Source organism: Pteropus alecto, unplaced genomic scaffold (genome assembly GCF_000325575.1).
Source record: "Pteropus alecto unplaced genomic scaffold, ASM32557v1 scaffold67, whole genome shotgun sequence".
In the NCBI taxonomy this organism is placed as follows: domain Eukaryota; kingdom Metazoa; phylum Chordata; class Mammalia; order Chiroptera; family Pteropodidae; genus Pteropus; species Pteropus alecto.
The window spans coordinates 9,969,559-9,986,165 of NW_006441061.1; the positions used below are offsets into that span (position 1 = coordinate 9,969,559).

At 66.2% G+C, this 16,607-nt stretch overlaps 3 protein-coding genes across 4 annotated transcripts; all 3 read left to right on the forward strand.

Moving 5' to 3' along the window:
• The first annotated feature begins 1,386 nt into the window (after nucleotides 1-1,386).
• Nucleotides 1,387-3,672, forward strand: CYSRT1 (cysteine rich tail 1). 2 transcript variants are annotated; one of them, XM_015594164.2, is made up of 3 exons: nucleotides 1,387-1,569; nucleotides 2,565-2,650; nucleotides 2,974-3,672. In XM_015594164.2, exon 3 carries the CDS (start codon nucleotides 2,982-2,984, stop codon nucleotides 3,405-3,407), a length of 426 nt encoding a protein of 141 aa, XP_015449650.1. In that variant the 5' UTR covers nucleotides 1,387-1,569; nucleotides 2,565-2,650; nucleotides 2,974-2,981; the 3' UTR covers nucleotides 3,408-3,672. The 2 variants fall into 2 exon arrangements, with proteins under 2 accessions (XP_015449650.1, XP_015449649.1); XM_015594163.2 differs by lacking the exon at nucleotides 1,387-1,569 and having other exon boundaries at nucleotides 1,931-2,650.
• Nucleotides 3,673-3,827: 155 nt separating this feature from the next.
• Nucleotides 3,828-8,054, forward strand: RNF224 (ring finger protein 224). The gene is made up of 2 exons (XM_025051292.1): nucleotides 3,828-5,517; nucleotides 5,804-8,054. The coding sequence occupies exons 1-2, from the start codon at nucleotides 5,512-5,514 to the stop codon at nucleotides 6,242-6,244; spliced, it is 447 nt and encodes a 148-aa protein (XP_024907060.1). The 5' UTR covers nucleotides 3,828-5,511; the 3' UTR covers nucleotides 6,245-8,054.
• A 68-nt stretch (nucleotides 8,055-8,122) lies between these two features.
• On the forward strand, nucleotides 8,123-13,135 carry SLC34A3 (solute carrier family 34 member 3). The gene is made up of 12 exons (XM_025051184.1): nucleotides 8,123-8,701; nucleotides 8,944-9,033; nucleotides 9,376-9,504; nucleotides 9,586-9,729; nucleotides 9,803-9,914; nucleotides 9,994-10,189; nucleotides 10,323-10,409; nucleotides 10,504-10,591; nucleotides 10,674-10,841; nucleotides 10,921-11,037; nucleotides 11,112-11,236; nucleotides 12,413-13,135. Exons 1-12 carry the CDS (start codon nucleotides 8,608-8,610, stop codon nucleotides 12,875-12,877), a joined length of 1,815 nt encoding a protein of 604 aa, XP_024906952.1. The 5' UTR covers nucleotides 8,123-8,607; the 3' UTR covers nucleotides 12,878-13,135.
• The last annotated feature ends 3,472 nt before the right edge of the window (nucleotides 13,136-16,607 follow it).

Here is a 16,607-nt window from a genome sequence, read left to right on the forward strand (position 1 = left end):
CTCGATCCGCGAGGGCTGGTCGCCCTGCGCCCGCGGACTGTGTGCGGGGTCAGGCCTCCCGCGTCGCCCCTCCTCCAGTCCCCCACTACCTCCGTCCTCGCCTGGCTGACCCGGGGTCCTAGTCAAGACCCTCCCTCAATTCTGGGAGGGAAATCTGCTTTTCGATGGCCAAGGCCTCACAGTGCCAGAGGGAAGCCAAGGGGTGATCCCAGGAAAGCTGGTTCCTAGGGTCACCGCCCCCCCGGACTGCCTTGTGTCCCCCCAGAGAGTCGGGGTCTCCACTTGTCCTTCCACTCATCCCCCAGGCTCTGGAGTTTTCCGACTCACAGGTGCACCCAGGTTCTGCCCAGTGCTGGCAAGCTCAAAGAAGGTGGTGTGACCATATGAGGGTGAGCAGGGTGGGCAGCAGGTGCCGGGAGTGGACTGAGGACGGCGGTTGGCAGAAGGCTCCGAGGCAGGGAAGTTGGACGACCGGGTGGGGTGAGGGGCATGTGGAAGGTCAAACAGACAGCTGGAAAGGTCACTGTGGGGCAGCCTACCAAGGATACACACCTACCCAGGATGGGGTGGCCCTTTCCCGCATCCCATCACGTGTCCCAGGTCAGCGTCAGCACGTGTCCTGCCGTCACGCAGTTGAGTGCTAACCTGACCCCACCCAGCAGAGAGGCCTCATTCCTTTCCGCTTCCTCCTCAGGCCAGGCTGTCCTCTTCCCTGGGACACACCCTCTGCCTCTGGGGAATCTTCAGGTGACAGGGAGGACAGAGGACATGGCAGCAACTCCAGGGCAGGGGACCAGCGCTGTGGGAGCCTCCAGAGTGCCATTCCCTGACCTAACACGACCACCAAGTAGCATGCTTGCACTCCTGTGACTCGCTCTGGGCCCTGAGTCTGACCCTGGACAGTCCCAGACCTGTCTCTTCTGTATAAGCCAGCCTGCGCCTACAGCCCCAGCCCCGGGTCCTGCAGGCAACAGAGCCCAGAAAGTCAGTGTTCCTGGTGAGGGAGCCCACGTGGGCAAAACGGGCTGGAGAAGCGTTCCTGGCCTATGGGCCTGACTACGGCTCTGGGTGACCTCGGGCTAGTGTCTGGGCCTCAGTTTCCTCCACCATTCGGTGAGAGCACGTTCCTAGAGGGAGGGGCAGTGGGGGCCTTGTGGGGCCCTGGCATGAAGGGGGAAGCAAAAGGGGCAGCCCCGGCCAGTGCACATCTGGGGACCCAGGGCTCCGCTCATCTCCCCCACCGACACGCTGGGCGCGCACGTAAGGGGGCACTGGCCTCCAGGCCCCGCCCCTTACCCGAGGCCCCACCCCTAAGGATGAGGCTCCGCCCCGTGCAAGCCCTCTGCCTCGAGCCCGCCCAATCCGTGCCTTGCGAACCCCGCGGTTTGGAGCTGGGGCGGCCCAAGCCGGTTCTGGACTGTCCGAGGCCAGCGGACCCCGAGCCGGATCTTTAGGATAACCCTCGAGCGCGGAGGCTTCTGGGGAATAAAGTTCCCACAGTCCGCCACAAGCCTGTTTCGCGCATGCGCAAGTCAGCTACTCGCCGCCGGGTCAGAGTCTGCCCGAAAGGTGGGTGGGATTCCCGGCGCCTGCGCAGTAGGCCTTCGTTGTCGGCCTTCGAGGTTCAGCGCCTCGAGCCCGGTTCCCCCCATGTCCGGTGCCACATCGGTAGAACTCGTGCCTGGACCGGTCCGACCGGCCCTACGCATGCCACCCCGGTCACCCTGGCCTCTGGGGCACGTCTGATTTGATCCTACCCTTCCTGGGGGTTCCCCCGGGCACCAAAGACTGGGGGTGCGGGTTCTGGCTGCAGCCTACTGCCCCGAATCGCCCCAGGGAGAGCTTACTAGTGCCAGTGTTCACAAGTGTTCATATCCATTGTCACCCCCATGCACAGCGACCCTGTGTGCCAGGTGCTATGTGCTAACCTCACAGACGTGGCCCAGAGGCCAGGGTGACCGGGGTCGGAGGGGGTTGGAGGGCGAAGGACTGAGACACTGTGGGGAGACGAGTGGCCCTCTGAACCCACCAACCAGAGGGGAAACTGGTGTCAGAAGTGAGCTAGAAACCTCGCTTGCATATGAAGCGCGTGTCGCCAATTGTAAGACAAGTTTTATCAAAATGCGGAAATCATTTTTTATCAGTTGAGAAAAACAGCAAGCCTCAGAGTAGTTCGTGCTCTCAAACATCTCAGTCTGTCTGCCAGGCAGACGGTGTGGGTTGCAGCAAGGACCTCCACCCTCTGCCTCGAAGTGGGGGCTCCGAGGCGTGTAAGTGATGGCTGGGGTCCCCAGAACACCTGTAGGCTGGGCCCTGAGGGCCTGACCCAGGCTCCCCTCCTGCCCTCCTTGCTGGTGAGCAGAAGGTCCCTGGGGAGCCCAGGACATGCCTGGGATGCACTGAGGCTGAGTCACCCAGGCTGGCAGGGCCCCTCAAAGCCCAGGCATGGCCACCACCCGCCGGAGAAAGAAGGGTGGGCGGACCCTGTGCGGCAGGCACTAGAGCCTCCTGGGATCTTGGGAACCCCATTTTCGAGTCCCGCCCATGGCCCCGCCCCTCCCCAGGAGGGAAAAGGCAGCTGCCGATGCTCAGCTCACAGGCACTGGGACCTGGTCTGGAGGACAAGAGGACTGCGCCGTTGCCACCGCAGGTGGGTCCTGGGCCCAGGGGCTTCCCTGCACTGGGGTCCTCCAGAGGACCAGCCCCGCTGTGTCCCCAGCCTCCCTCCCCCATTCCCAGGTCCATCAGAGGGCACTGCCACTCATGGAGGGGGAGGACACCTGGGGGGCTGGCTGGGGGACAGCGGCCCTCGCTGTCCCTCACATTCGGCTCGGCCCCACACGTGTGCACACTAGCACAGGCCCGGCACACTGTGGCGTCTACGCAGTTGGCTTTCCTGGGTGGGCACTGTCTTGGGCTGCAGCCTTTCCCCTCCACTGAGCCAGCATTGTCTCCTCTGCCCACCCCTGCCAGGCCAGGCCATGGACCCCCATGAGATGGTCGTCAAGAACCCGTACGCCCACATCAGCATCCCCCGGGCTCACCTGCGGCCTGACCTGAGGCAGCAGCTGGAGGCGGCTCCCTCCTCCTCTGAGTCGCAGCCTCTGCCTGTGGGTTCCTGCCCCCTGCAGACCCCCCGCCTGCTGCAGCCCACCAAGGAGGCCCCAGGGCCCAAGGGGGCCAAGGGGGCCAAGGGGGCTGCCCCCGCCAAAGGCCAGCAGGCCTGGTCAAAGCCGGGCAACCCCTATGGCAGCGGACAGCGCCCGGCAGGACTGACCTACACCGGCCTGCCGCCCATTGGGCGTGGTGACGACATTGCCCACCACTGCTGCTGCTGTCCCTGCTGCTCCTGCTGCCACTGTCCCCGCTTCTGCCGCTGCCACAGCTGCGGCTGTGTCGTCTCCTAGCTCAGCCCCACAGAACAGACCCCAGGACTCTGCTCAGGCAGCTATGGCAGCGCTCGGACGTTTGGGGCAGCCACTGAGCCATCGTCATGGGCGCCCGCTGCTTCCCACTCCGGACAGGGACACCTACCCGCCGAGAAGGTCAAACAGCTCAGCTCAGGGCCCCCCAAAATAAGCCCTGGGTGCTGGCTGGAATGGCTGTCCCAGGGACACCCTGGACCACCTTCCTCAAGGCCCAGGGCCAGGCAATAAAACAGAGCGAGCTTTGTTCGGGTGACTCCTCCTTGACTGCTGCCCCTTCAGGAGCGGTCCGTCTCCGCGGGACATTCGGGGGATGGGGAAGCCACTGCCTCATGACACTCTAACCTGCGAGTCTCAGGTCTGCTCAGGGTCTGGACAAGAGGAACAAGGCTGTGTTCCCTGCTCTGGCCAGGCCTGGGTTCAAGCTGGGAGATGGTCAGGCCTTGGGTCAGACAGCGGGAGGTCAAGCATGGAGCCAGGGGTGGGGGCGGTGGAGCCCCAAGAAAGGCTTTCAGGAGGAGGACCAGGCTGACGAGATGGTAGCGGGTGGCATTGGTGCCAGCAGGTTTCTGGGAGGGGAGCCCAGGTGGCCAGGACCAAGATCTACTCACCAACATGAGTCACCCCCGGCCTCAGCGGGGCATTTTTCTGGCTTCCCGTGAAACATCCCATTCCTGAACATCTGCTGTGAGGTGCCAGGCCGTGCTGCTCGCCCTTGTCCTGCCTCCAGGGCCTGGGCTTCCTGGAGGAGGTGGGCAGGAAGGGCCCTGGGCTGAGCAGGCCCTTCGGAGGACATTTCCTGCCCGTGGAGCACGTGGAATACCCTCTGGGTGGGACGTGTGGGAAGCCAAGTGGCTACGCATGGCATTGCCTCAGCACTCGGGTGAGGCTGGGATGCCGGGGCGAGGAGTCAGCGGCAAGGCCAGCGCTGGGCACCGGGATGTTTCCGGGGCTGGGCAGAGACGGTGGGAGGAGGAAGCCAAGCTGGACTCGCAGGACGGACAGGTCCCGGTGCCGGTCCTCCCCTGACTGGCCACTGGGCAGGCCGGGCTCCCGTGTGGGCAGACATGCCGGTAGCCTGACTGTGTGGTGACTCAGGTGTACCAGGCTCCTGCCCCCTGCCCCGTGGCCAGCCCCCGTCAGAGGAAGACCCCACCCAGGCCAGCCACAGAAACCTGTCGGACCAGCCCAAGAGGCTTCAGCCTGCCAGGGCGGTGGGAATAAGGAGAAGCCTCTCTGGCCTTTGGCTTCTGCCCAGCCAGGTGGTGAGGACCCTGGGGGTCCAGCCCGGCCTCAGCCCTTCTCGACACACCGCGTTCTGCTGTGTCCAATTCAGTGAGCTGGCCCTGGCACTGCCGCCAGGCGGATGCCAGGAGGAGGTGGCTCTGATGACAGTGTCCAGTGCTGCTCATGGTGCCCCTCAGAGAACCTCCGGGTGCCCCCTGTGTATGAGTGGGGCTCTCCACAGCTATGCTCGAGGCCTCCTTGGGGTCTCGTGGGGCCGGCCACTGCTCCATGATGGGAACACGAGAGACCCAGCCCAGGCAGGGAGGAAGGTGCTGGAGCGAAGCCACGTGGATCCTTGCGCGGTGACTGACGAGCAGGACCCCTCCCTCAGGGCCCCGGGCCGGTGGGGGTCCTGGCGGACTTCCTGGAGGAGGTGGTGCTTGAACTGAGCGATTGCCCAGGTGAAGATCCGGAGCTTTTCCAGCGTGAGGTGTGGGGGTACGAGTGAGGGTGGAGTGAGGAAGAGTCGGGGCGGATGAGGCTGGAGGACAGGCCGTGAGGAGTGGTGAAGCCAGGCCTGGTGGGGGGTGTGGAGCCGGGTCTCAGCATGAAGAAGCGGGGGCAGGGCGCAGTGTGGGGGCGCCTTATCTCCTGCCATGTTGGTAGTGTAGCGGATCCAGTTGCAAGTGCTTTGTGGCTGAAAGGGGAACCTGCCCGCCTGGAGCCACCACCTGCCTCCCTGCTGACTCGGGCTCGGCCAGTAACGCGAGCCCCAGGGAAGGAGCTGTAGGGCGCCCAGGGCCCCCCCACCGACTCTGGTCACCCTCTGGCTGGGCATAGCCAGCCAGCGGAGGAGCGGATGCAGGTAAGAGAGGCCTGGGGCTCAGGCTGGCGGGGGTGGGTGAAAGCCAGGGGTCGACCGGCAGAGGAGGGTCAAACAGCTGGACGGGGCGGCTGCCCAGACGGCAGCCACGGGAACCCAGGCTGTGCCCCAGCTCTGGCTTCTGCTGGCCCCACTGGCCACCACCTAGATCTGCAGAGGCGGGGGTCCTGTCCTCTGGGTGGGCTCCAGGTGCCAGGCCGGGATCGCACAGGACAGCTGTTGCGGAGCCGGGTGGGGTGGGCTGCAGCTCCCCGCGTGCCTCCCTCAGGATGCTGCAGTCCAAGGGCATGAGGAGGCGCCGGCCGCTGGGGTCAGGCGGGGAGACTGCATCGTCTGCTATTCGGCCTACGACCTCACCCAGCACCTGCCCCGCCACCTCTACTGTGGCCACACCTTCTGCCAGGCGTGCGTGAGGCGGCTGGACACGCCCGCCCACGGGCAGCGCCGGATTCCCTGCCCTCAGTGTCGCCAGAGCACACCCACGCCGCGCGGAGGGCCGGCCATGCTGGACCTCGACCTGGCCGCCTTCCTGGCCATCGAGGCAGAGCGGGAGCCATCTCGAGTGGACCCGCAGCCCCACGCCATCACTCGGCAGCCGGCGGGGCTCCGCCTCCCCTTGAGCCCCCAGCCCCGCTGGCCCCGGACCAGTCGTTGCTGCTGGGCCTGCAGCAGCTCCTGCTGGGCGCCCCCCCGCAGCCCGGAGTTCTAAGCTGGGGCTGCTGCGGCTCTTTGGGTGGGGGTACCCTGCATGCCTGTCCTGGAGGCGCCACCACTCACAGCGTCCTGGGCGCTGCCGCACACGGTTGCCCTGGGCCACAGCCAAAGGTCAGCACTGCGAAACTCCGCTGGGGGCCGATGACCGCCCGCCAGATCCGGCCAGGGCTGGGGGCACTGTCGTCAGAGTCGCCTGTCAGCCCAGCCCAGGCTCGGACTCGGCTCAGAAGATGGCTCCCCAAAGGGTCTGATGGCCAGTCGCCGGGGCCCGGGCTGCATGCCAGAGGGCAGGGCCAGGCCAAGGCTGTTCCTGGTCGGCTGGAGCAGGTCCCCCTGCCCTGTGAACTGTCCCCGGAGGCAGCCCCGTGGAGCTCCTTCACTCAGCTCAGTGAGGCCCCTGTGGGTCGGGTGCTGTTCCCGGAGGGTTCCCTGCAGGCACTACTGTGACAAGAGTCCAAGAATAGGGCCCTTGGCAGGGTCGGCCCCAGGCCCAGAGAAGGCGGGGGCCTGCCTGAGGTGGCACCGCACAGCAGGGCCAGTCCCACCCAGGCCCATTCCCGCGGCTCAGCTTCCTTCTGCTTCCCAGGGGACATCACTCAGGCCCTTCTGAGGGGCGCATCCAGTGTTGGAGGCTACAGGCGCAGACACTCCCAAATCAGGCTGTGATAGTCCTGTCCCCTTCCCCAGAAGGAGCTGTCACTCAGGAGCCCCTGGGAGGGACGGCTGGGCCCCACCCTGGGCAAGAGGGGGAGGGACGAGAGAATTCTCTGAAAAGACACTCAGGAGCCTCCTTCCCGGGGCAAAGTCCCCCAGGCGTGGAGCGATTGGTGGGCAGCAGGCAGGGCGCTAGAGCCGGCAGGCGGTGTCGGGAGGCGCCCCAGCCCTTCCTCCCGGCATCCCAGGAGCAGGAGGGGCACTGGCCTAAAGAAGTGCACCCGTGAGCCATGGGCCCATCAGGGCCCGGCTGTGAAGAGAACGGGCTGGGTCCCACCTCCTGGCCCCGGCGAGGCCAGCAGAGGGCCAGGCAGCAGTGTGCCGTGGGGGTGGGGCCGCTGTCTCCCCGCTGGCAGATGGAGGCATAACACCCTGGCTGGTGCTGGCCGCCACTGGGGCTGAACCTGCTGGGAGCTCTGCAGGGCCCAGCCCTGCCTCGCACCCGGATCTAACCTAGGCGACCTCAGGAGCTGGTGCTCTCCCCACCCAAGTAGTACAAAGGGCTGGCTTCCCGCTATCTGACGGGGCGGGGACGATAAGGCCTGCGGAGCTCCAGACAGACTTCCGGAAGGCCCCAGGCTGACCGGCTGAGCACCGGCCTGCTGCCCTGCCCTCGGCAGGCCGCATGCAGTGTCCACTAGTGTCACGCAGGCACCTGCTTGTGGAAGTCCAGCACTAAGGGCCGGTGCCCAGCCCTGCAATGCCCTTGGCCTGGCTGGGGGCCTGGGGCGCCTGCCCTCGGTGACAGAGGGGCCTGGATGAGGCAGGTGCCTGGGGCTATGATGGGTACCCCTGGGGGCCTCAGCTCCTGGGTAAACATTAATGGGGCTCAGTGCACAGCAGGTCATGTGTGTTCCTAGTGGATCTTTGACCCGCGGCTGCTCTCGCCCCGAGCCTCCTCCCCGCAGGTACCCCTTCACTGCCCACACAGGTAGGAGCATGTAGAACCAGGAGGGGCCCAGGGACACTGGGGCCAAGGCTGGGTGACCTTCAGGCCCAGGGCTTACCACCCGCCCAGAGCGAGAAACCAGCCCGTGGGGCAAGCAGGGAGAGGGCGACAGAGAGTCCCCAAGGTCCGGGCGCTGGGGGCTGGGAGGGAGTTGAGGCAGAGCCCTGGATGGGGGCGGGGGGCAGGTGCAGACACGCTGGCTGAGGAGCCTGCGGTGGGGTGGGGTGCCCAAGCCCCTTGCCCTGCCCCCGCCCCGGGGGCGGGGCCCTTATCAAATGAAGACATATCAAATACCAAAGTCTAAGCCGAGACCATCTGCAATGCCCCTGATGACACCTGATGGAAGAGGTCCCCGGCTCCCAGCTCCCAGCCACTGCGAGCCTGCGCCTCAGCACCCGTGCCCTGGGCCACCTGCCAGGCCTTCCAGCCAGGACCGGCCAGGGAGCCGGGCAGCCGGGCCCTCTCCACTCTGTCCCCCGAAACTGCACTGGGCTTGCCTGACAGCTATCTGAGGTCACTGCGGCCATCCGCCTGTGGATGGAGGATGGGGTGGTCCCTAAGGCCAGCGGGGGCAGGGGAACAGCGTCCACAGTCTCAGGTGAGGGGGCCCGGGGCCAGGCAGGGTGGGGGCGGAGTGGTGTCTGACCCGCCCTTTCCCCCAGCAGAGCCAGGCCTGGGCCCGGGTCTGCGTGTGCATGAAGGCCATGCCCACATCTCTCACTGGTGGCCAGGCGCCCACCTCCACTATGGACACGGTCGGCCTGGTAGACCGGAGCCGAGGAAATGCAGGTACCGGGAGCCCAAGGCCCTGGACTGGGCACCCCCGGCCCCCCGCCCGCCCCTCTAGTCCTAGCCCACTGCTCTGGGAGGTGGGGAGCGGCTCACAACAACCCCCGTCAGGCCTAGAGGAGCCAGAGGCCCCTTTCGTGCCCCTCACCTCGATGCCTGTGCCAGTCTGCCACACCCCCTGTGCTCACGGAGGGTGTCCAGGAAAAGCTGGGGCCCTGGCCTCACCGGATCTGACCCTATAGGGGCCTCCGGTGCTGCCCCCATCTTCGAAGAGGGGGACACGGACCCCTGGGCCCTCCCTCAGCTGAAAGACACTGGCCAGCCCTGGAAAGGTAGGTCTGCAGCTGCCAAGAACTGGCCAAGTGGGGTCCCGACTCCCCAGGGTCTGGGCAAGGAGGAGGTTCGCCCCACAGAAAACATGGAAACCCCCCACGCAGCCCACTGCCTGGGGACCCTTGTCCCTCAGCTCAGCTGTCTGCCCCGTTTGGCGACGAGGGCCACCCCTGCCAGCCGGCCCCTCCTCCCCGCCGCTGGCCGTCGGGCTTCTGGGAGGCTCCCAGGGCTGTCTGCTCGGGACAGAGGAGGGGGACCCAGGCCCTGCCGGCAGGGACAGAGGCAGACCCAGCAGGGCAGGGTTAGGGCTGGCTGAGGACAGCCCTGCCCTGTGTCCTCAGAGCTCAGCACGGCCGGCAGGGCGCTCTGGGTGGCTGTCGGCTTCCTCAAGGTCTGCGGGCTCCTGGGCTGCCTCTACCTCTTCGTCTGCTCCTTGGACATCCTTGGCTCTGCCTTCCAGCTGCTGGGCAGTGAGTGACTGGTGGGGCGGCCAGGGGCGGGCTCAGCAGCCAGGCTTTGGAGGCCTCAGTTCACCTCTCTCCTGGCCGCAGGCAAAGTGGCCGGGGACATCTTCAAGGACAACGTGGTGCTGTCCAACCCTGTGGCTGGACTGGTCATCGGGGTGCTGGTCACTGTTCTCGTGCAGAGCTCCAGCACGTCGTCCTCCATCGTGGTCAGCATGGTGGCCTCGAATCGTGAGTGCCCCCTCCTCTCCAGGGTCGGCAGCGGGTGGGTGGGGCACGGGAGGCTGACGCGGCACCCCCACAGTGCTGACTGTCCGGACATCTGTGCCCATCATCATGGGCGTCAACGTGGGTACGTCCATCACCAGCACCCTGGTGTCCATGGCACAGTCGGGGGACCGGGATGAGTTCCGGAGGTGAGTGGCGGGGAGGGTGGGGGCAGGGCCGCGCTCCGGCAGCTGCCAGCAGCCACCACGCGGCTCCCTGTGGCTGTAGGGCCTTTGGGGGCTCGGCCGTGCACGGCATCTTCAACTGGCTCTCAGTGCTAATACTGCTGCCGCTGGAGTGTGCTGTGGCCCCGCTGGAGAAGCTCAGCGCCCTGGTCCTGAATGCCACCAGCCTGCAGCCTGGGGGGCACGCACCTGACATCCTCAAGGTGCTGACACAGCCGCTCACACACTTCATTGTGCAGGTGGGGACCGTGCTGCCCTCGGAGGCCTGGGCAGGCATGCTGGGAGTGGGGACAGCGGAGGAGGGTCTGCGCGGGCTGAGCTCCAGGTGAGTCCTGAGGCTCCAGCACAAGTCGCGACCCCTCCGTCCCCCAGCTCGACACCAATGTGATTGTGGAGAGCGCCGCAGGCAGCACCAACAGCAGCCTTATCAAGCGATGGTGTGGCGCCAGCGGGGAGCAGGTGAGGCGCCTCGACCCCCGTCCTCCAACCTGCTGAAGTGCCCCGTCCTGCTGCCTCCGAGCCTGCCTTGAGCCTGCCCTGCCTGCCTCCCCAGGCCACAGGGAACAGTAGCAACTGTGGACCGGTGGCCCTCGGACCCTGCCCCGAGAGCAATGACTCAGCCACCGTGGAGAAGCTGCCCTGTGAGGCCCCACGCCTGCCCCTGTCCCCGCCCGCCCCCCACGTCCCTTGGCTACCGCTCACCCAGCCCTGCCCTGCCACCAGGCCAGCACCTGTTCGCGGGCACGGCGCTCACGGACCTGGCGGTGGGCTTCATCCTGCTAGCTGCCTCCCTGCTGGTCCTCTGCACCTGCCTGGTCCTCATCGTCAAGCTGCTCAACTCCATGCTGCGAGGCCGCATTGCCCAGGCCGTGAGGACGGTCATCAATGCCGGTGCGGAGGGGCCCAGGGGCACGGGCAGGGCGCGGCGGGCACGGAGGCCGGGCGGGAGGTGACCCAGCTGCTCCCCCAGACTTCCCCTTCCCGTTCGGCTGGCTCAGCGGATACCTGGCCATCCTGGTGGGCGCCGGCCTGACCTTCGTGCTCCAGAGCAGCAGCGTGTTCACGGCAGCCATTGTGCCGCTCGTCGGTGAGCACAGCAGGCGGGTGCCCGGCCACACAGGGGGCGCCTCAGGGCTCTGTGCTGACCTCTGGCTCCTCCAGGGATTGGGGTGATCAGCCTGGAGCGGGCGTACCCCCTCTTATTGGGCTCCAACGTTGGCACCACCACCACGGCCCTGCTGGCCGCCCTGGCCAGCCCCTCGAGTATGCTGCGCTTCGCCATCCAGGTACGGCCCTCTACCCTCTCCCCGCTCAGGCCGCTGGCACCCAGCCCTGCAGACAGGAGGCCCGAGGCCCGCCCGAGGCTGGCCGTGGCCCGTGCTCTCCCGGGGGCCCGCCTCTGACCGCCCACTCAGATCTGCAGTCCTGCCCTTGAACCCCAGGGACCCCTTAACCCCGCCCTTCCTCCCCTGCAGCCTCTGTGTGGTCCCGGGGTACCCTCTCCTTTCTTTTCAGCAGCCCTTCCCTGGCCTCCCCCAGGGACCCCTGCTCTCCCACTCCCTACCCTGTGCTCCTGCCTGCGTTCCTTCGAGGCCTCCTGGCTCTGGGGTACCTCGAGCCCCTCCCTTCCATCACCTCCAGGACACTGTCCCCCACTCGCCACCTAAACCCAACGGGTTCCTCCTGGACGACACGCCACGTTCCTGTGCCACGTCCTCCCCCTACCCCCCGCCGTGCCCCGTCACAGTTCTGCCTTCAGGAAGCCCCCCGCTGGCCCCCAGCTCCACGCCCTGAACCCAGTCCCGCCGGCCCTGCTCATTCCCAGGGGTCCACTGCTCTGCTAAGCGCCCTCCTCCACCGCCTCTGCTGGGTGCTGACCCGTGCAGCTTCCGGAAGCCCCACCTCGCTGGGCTGCTGCCTGTGGGGCCAGAGGAGTCCAGCCCCCGACTCACCTGCCCTCTTGCCTCTGGCCCGTCTCTGTCCACTCAGGCCTTCCCGGGCCCCCCCACCCAGGAAGCCCCCAAGACTATACCCACCAACACCAACTCCTGGGGCCCGGCAGCCCCTGAGGGGTGCATTCCCTCCATGAGGCCCAGCACCTCCTCCCCATAGGAGCCAGGCCAGCATGGCTGGGTGGCCAGGCCCACTAAGGGGTGAGAAGCGGGGTCACTAGGCGTGAGGCAAGCTAAGCTAGCCCAGAGGGTTGGACCTACATGGCTGTCCTGATACAGTTACTACACGGGGTGCCAGGCTGGGCTCCCGACCCCCAAAGTGGGGGGCAGTCCAGGACGGGCATGCCACACCTGGCCGGAATCTGCCCTCCCAGGTGGCCTGTCTTGGCCAATGAGCAGGACCCCAGACAGGCTTTGGACTTAGCACCTTTCTGCCAAGGCGAGGAGGGGCAGGCAACCTGGGGAGCCATTGGGCCCAGGCTGCTGACCCCGCCGGCCCTCCACCCCCAGGTCGCCCTCATCCACTTCTTCTTCAACGTGACTGGCATTGTGCTGTGGTACATGGTGCCCGTCCTGCGGCTGCCCATCCCGCTGGCCAAGTACTTCGGGGACCTGACCGCCCGCTACCGCTGGGTGGCCGTTGCCTACCTACTGCTCAGCTTTCTGCTGCTGCCGCTGGCTGCCTTTGGGCTATCCTTGGCGGGGGACACGGTGCTGGCTGCAGTCGGGGGGCCCCTGGTGGCACTGGTGCTCCTCGTCGTCCTGGTCAACTTCCTGCAGCGGCGCCAGCCGGCCTGGCTGCCCCGCCCCCTGCGGTCCTGGGCCTGGCTCCCCCTCTGGCTCCGCTCTCTGGAGCCCTGGGACCGCCTAGTGAGCCGCTGCTGCCCCTGCAGGGCCTGCAGCCCCCCTCAGGCTGCTGCCAAGGAGGCCCACTGCTACGAGAACCCCGAGACCCTGGCCTCCCAGCACCTGTGAGTAGTGGGCGTTCCCCGCCCAGCACTGACACTGGCGCCCTGGGAGATCCCAGTACTAGTGGACTTCTGAGTCGCCTGACTCGACTTCTCTAGAAATAAAGGAGGCTGCGACCCAGATGTGGGTGGTCTTCACTGCAAGACAGGGACCTCGGAGGGGCGCTGGGCGCCGAGCAGCGCTTTTGCTGCCCCCTGGCGGACACTAGGGGGACCGCGGCAAGCCCGCGTGGGAGCTGCCCGCCCCCGTGGGTGTGGACACACAGATGACCCTCCAGCTCCAGGCTGGACCGGTTTCTCTCTCCGGGCTGCCTGCCGGGGACAGAAGGCCCCAAGTAGCAGTCAGGAACGCGGAGACTTCCTGCAGCAAGAAGCTGGGGTCTGGGGAAGCCGGACCCCGGCCGGGCCCTTCCTGGTCCGTGTAGGAAAGAGGGGCGGCGGGCTCCCACGCCCCTGAGAATACGCGCGAGGAGGCCGGCGCGCGTGCAGCCCGCCCCGCTACCGCCCAGACCCACTGTTGCGGGATGGCCGGCAGGATGCGACGCAACTACACCTCCCCCCACCCCCCACCCCTGCCTCGCAGGTGTGTGTGGGGTGAGAAGGGGGCCAAGTAGGGACACGGTGGCCCCGAGGAGGCGCCTCAGCACCCCCTTCTGCCCCTTCCTTTCTCTAGGCTGGGTGGGGCTCAGGGCCGGGGGTCGTGGGTAGGGCCCGGGGCGCGTTTTAGGCACGCTGGACTCTGCTTGCCTTGGGGCCGCCAAGTCCTCTCAGCCCCAGAGACCGACTAGGAAGTGGGTCCTGCCTGCGACCCGTGCCGCAGCCTGCACCTGGAGCTCACCCTTATGACCCACCCCCGCCGAGAGGCAGGCCAAAGCCTCCGGGCCATGTGAGGGAGGGGGAGGCCCAGCTGTCCCCCTCACCTGGGGGTGGCACCTGTCCTGAGCCAGCCTCGTTCCTCACTGGCCCCTGGCCCCTCCCCGCGGCGCAGTGTTGGGTTTCCACACAGGAAGGCTCGTCCGACCGCCAGCAAGTAACCAGACACTAGGGAAATGGCTGAGCCTCCTGCCGCCCCAGCGCAGGGCTGCCCACAACCCCAGCCCGACGCCCAGGCCACCCACTGGACTCACGCATTGAGAGGGGCTGAAGAGCAACCCCGGTCGAGGATCCGATGTGCCATAGTTTTTAGTCTGCTGCTATAGCGGTCACCTCCTCCCAGTCCAGGACGCTGCCCAGGTGGGCTGGGAGGAGTGCGCATGGTCAGGAAGGTGGGGGGCAGCCCCAGAGACATTCCTACTTATGGTCCTGCTCTTTTACTATCCCCCGTGTCCCCCAGTCCTCTTAGCCCTGGTTCTCCCAGTCCCCTCAGCCCCCTCTGTGTCCCCTGGTTCACTTAGGCCCTCCTTCGTGTCCCCCAGCATCCTTAGTGCCCCCCTCCATGTCCCCCAGGCACTCAATCCCCCTCCCTGTGTCCCCCAGCCCCCTGAGGCCCCTCTATGTCCCACAGGCCCTCAGTCCCTCACCCCCCCATAAACCCCATTCCCCTTAGGCCCCCCCATTTACCCTAGGTCCCCTGTCCCCCAACAAGTTCCTAGCTTGCATTCACTTTGTCCAAGGGAAGTAGCTCTGTTCTGGGAGTCACGAGGGGTCCCATGAGAACAAGACCCCTGGAGCAGGCACTTGTTCCCTAGCTTGGGTCCCCCCACTTCTGAGACCTTAGGACATACCTGCAAGTGTGTCATCTGCCTCAGGGTCCCTCTAATGGAAGTCCCCTGAAGAGGGGCTAGTTCCCTGGGGAGACTGTGGGAGGCAGTGCCAGGGGAAGAAAGTACCCCATGCACCTCTCCTTCCGGGGTGGGTGAGGCCGCCCACAAAGGCTGACCGCCAGGTCCTTTGAGGCCACAAGCAACTGTCTGCCTGCTGCCTGGCTTGGAGGTAACACACCCTCCCACTGGGACCATGGCCACCGGTAAACAAAGCCATCCTGGTGGACGCCTCCAACAGCTGTGGGCCGAGCCAGAGGGCCAGGCGCCCAGCAACCTCACGGCCTCGCCTGCCTTTCCCTGTGCCCTCTCGCCCCACATCCCACCAGGCCACAGGCCCCCACTGGGCTCACCTCTACAGTGTAACAGGAACATTCTTGGCTGAGGGTGGGCACCTGTGGGGCCTCCCTCAACCAGCCATGTGCAGCAGTGGCAGCCACGGTTCTTAGGCTCAGGCCCAAGGACCACAGGGAGGGTCCAGTTGTCTCGCTGCCAGCCCATGTCTACCTTCTGGGGCGATGGGAGGGGCAAGGCAGACAACCTGGTGCCAGGGAGAGCTCTGGGGCTCACACCTGGGCAGGTGACACCACCTCTATTTTGTTACCCATAAAATGGGAGTGTCGTACTGAACTGCCAGCCCTGTGGGCACTGGTCACAAGGGTGGGTCTGGGGGAGTGAGGAGGGAGGGCTTTGCACACGCACTGGGGAAAGCCTGGGCTTCTCCCTTCCTCATGGATTTGTGACAGCTCTGCTACAAGGCCCAAATGGCCTCCTCGCTGCAGTGCCAGGGCCCGGCTGACTGTGGCTTGGGCAGCTGAGCTAGCTACTTTGCAAGGTGCTGTGAGGACCCAGGATGTCAGGCCACCCCACGGCCACGCCCAGCGCACCCATCGGGTCATGGCCTGGCCCACCGTCCTGGCCGCCCTGTGGGGAGGGAGCTGGTCCCCCAGGCCCTGCTGTACCTGACCTGCACTCTGATGTGGTGACTCACCCTCCAAGACAGGAGGGCTGCAGGAGCCAGGGAGTGGAAGGGAATGGAAGAGCTGGTGGAAGAGCTGACCTGCGTCCAGCGTGCTGCTTGTCCCAACAGTTTTACCCGCGATGCACAGTTCCAGTCACATGCACACCATTGCTGCTGTTGATACCGCAGTACGCCACAACACCCTGGTACTGCACATCACACGGCTGTCCCCAACACCCTCGCGTTGGGGCGAAGGAGCGAAAGTGGACTGAGAACACCAGAAGCGAGAGGCTCAGGGGCCACAGCCGCGACACTGTTCAGGACAGACTTAAGGTTTATCCTTTATTAAATGTTAGAAAAGTGTAAGGCAAGTGTACTGTCTTTAAGGCGACTGATTAAAAATGCGACCACATACAATAATTTTTCCTTCGTTAAGTTTTTCTTTTCCCCAAATGTAAACAGTGAAAAGTAAAGGCATTTGTCAGCCCAGGCATGTTGATCGTGGTTCGGGTAACAGGGCCGGGAGCCCGGAGGTTGGGGCCCGCCCGCGCCGAGGGAGGTCTGGGCGCCACCCTTGTCTCCACGGAGCTCGGAGCGCTGGGGCCGAGGTACCAAGGCGACGGGCAAGGGGCCAGCGCGGTCTCCACAACAAGATCATGGCTGCGGGGCAGCGACCCGCCCCAACACCTCCCCTCCCTCTCCAGCTCTGCCCCCCTCCCCCGCAGCGGCCCACGTGCTCCCTCACCTGACCGCCTTCGCGGCTGGCGTGCGGACCAAGGAGGGGCACAGGAAGCCCAAGGCCCCTGCCGCTCTGGGGGAGGGCCCCTACTCCACCCACTCGTGGGGCCCGGCAGCCGAACCCTGTTTGCCTCTGCAGTGAATGGCCTCGCGCCCGTCCTCGGCTCCGAGACCCCGCAAGGTAGCCCAGATCGCCCCGCCCTCGTTTCGCTGCGGTCCGAGGCAGCGGCCCCCACAGAAGGCGCTCGCCCACCGGGGCTGCGGAGACGCTGCGTGCG

Excerpts from the sequence above, each read along its gene's own strand:
- CYSRT1 (XM_015594163.2), top strand. The coding sequence starts at position 2,545 with ATGGCCCCGCCCCTCCCCAGGAGGGAAAAGGCAGCTGCCGATGCTCAG. Across the intron at positions 2,651-2,973 it reads CTGCGCCGTTGCCACCGCAG|GCCAGGCCATGGACCCCCAT; the intron begins GTGGGTCCTGGG and ends CACCCCTGCCAG.
- SLC34A3 (XM_025051184.1), top strand. The coding sequence starts at position 8,608 with ATGAAGGCCATGCCCACATCTCTCACTGGTGGCCAGGCGCCCACCTCC. Across the intron at positions 9,915-9,993 it reads GACCGGGATGAGTTCCGGAG|GGCCTTTGGGGGCTCGGCCG; the intron begins GTGAGTGGCGGG and ends CTGTGGCTGTAG. Across the intron at positions 11,237-12,412 it reads TGCTGCGCTTCGCCATCCAG|GTCGCCCTCATCCACTTCTT; the intron begins GTACGGCCCTCT and ends CTCCACCCCCAG.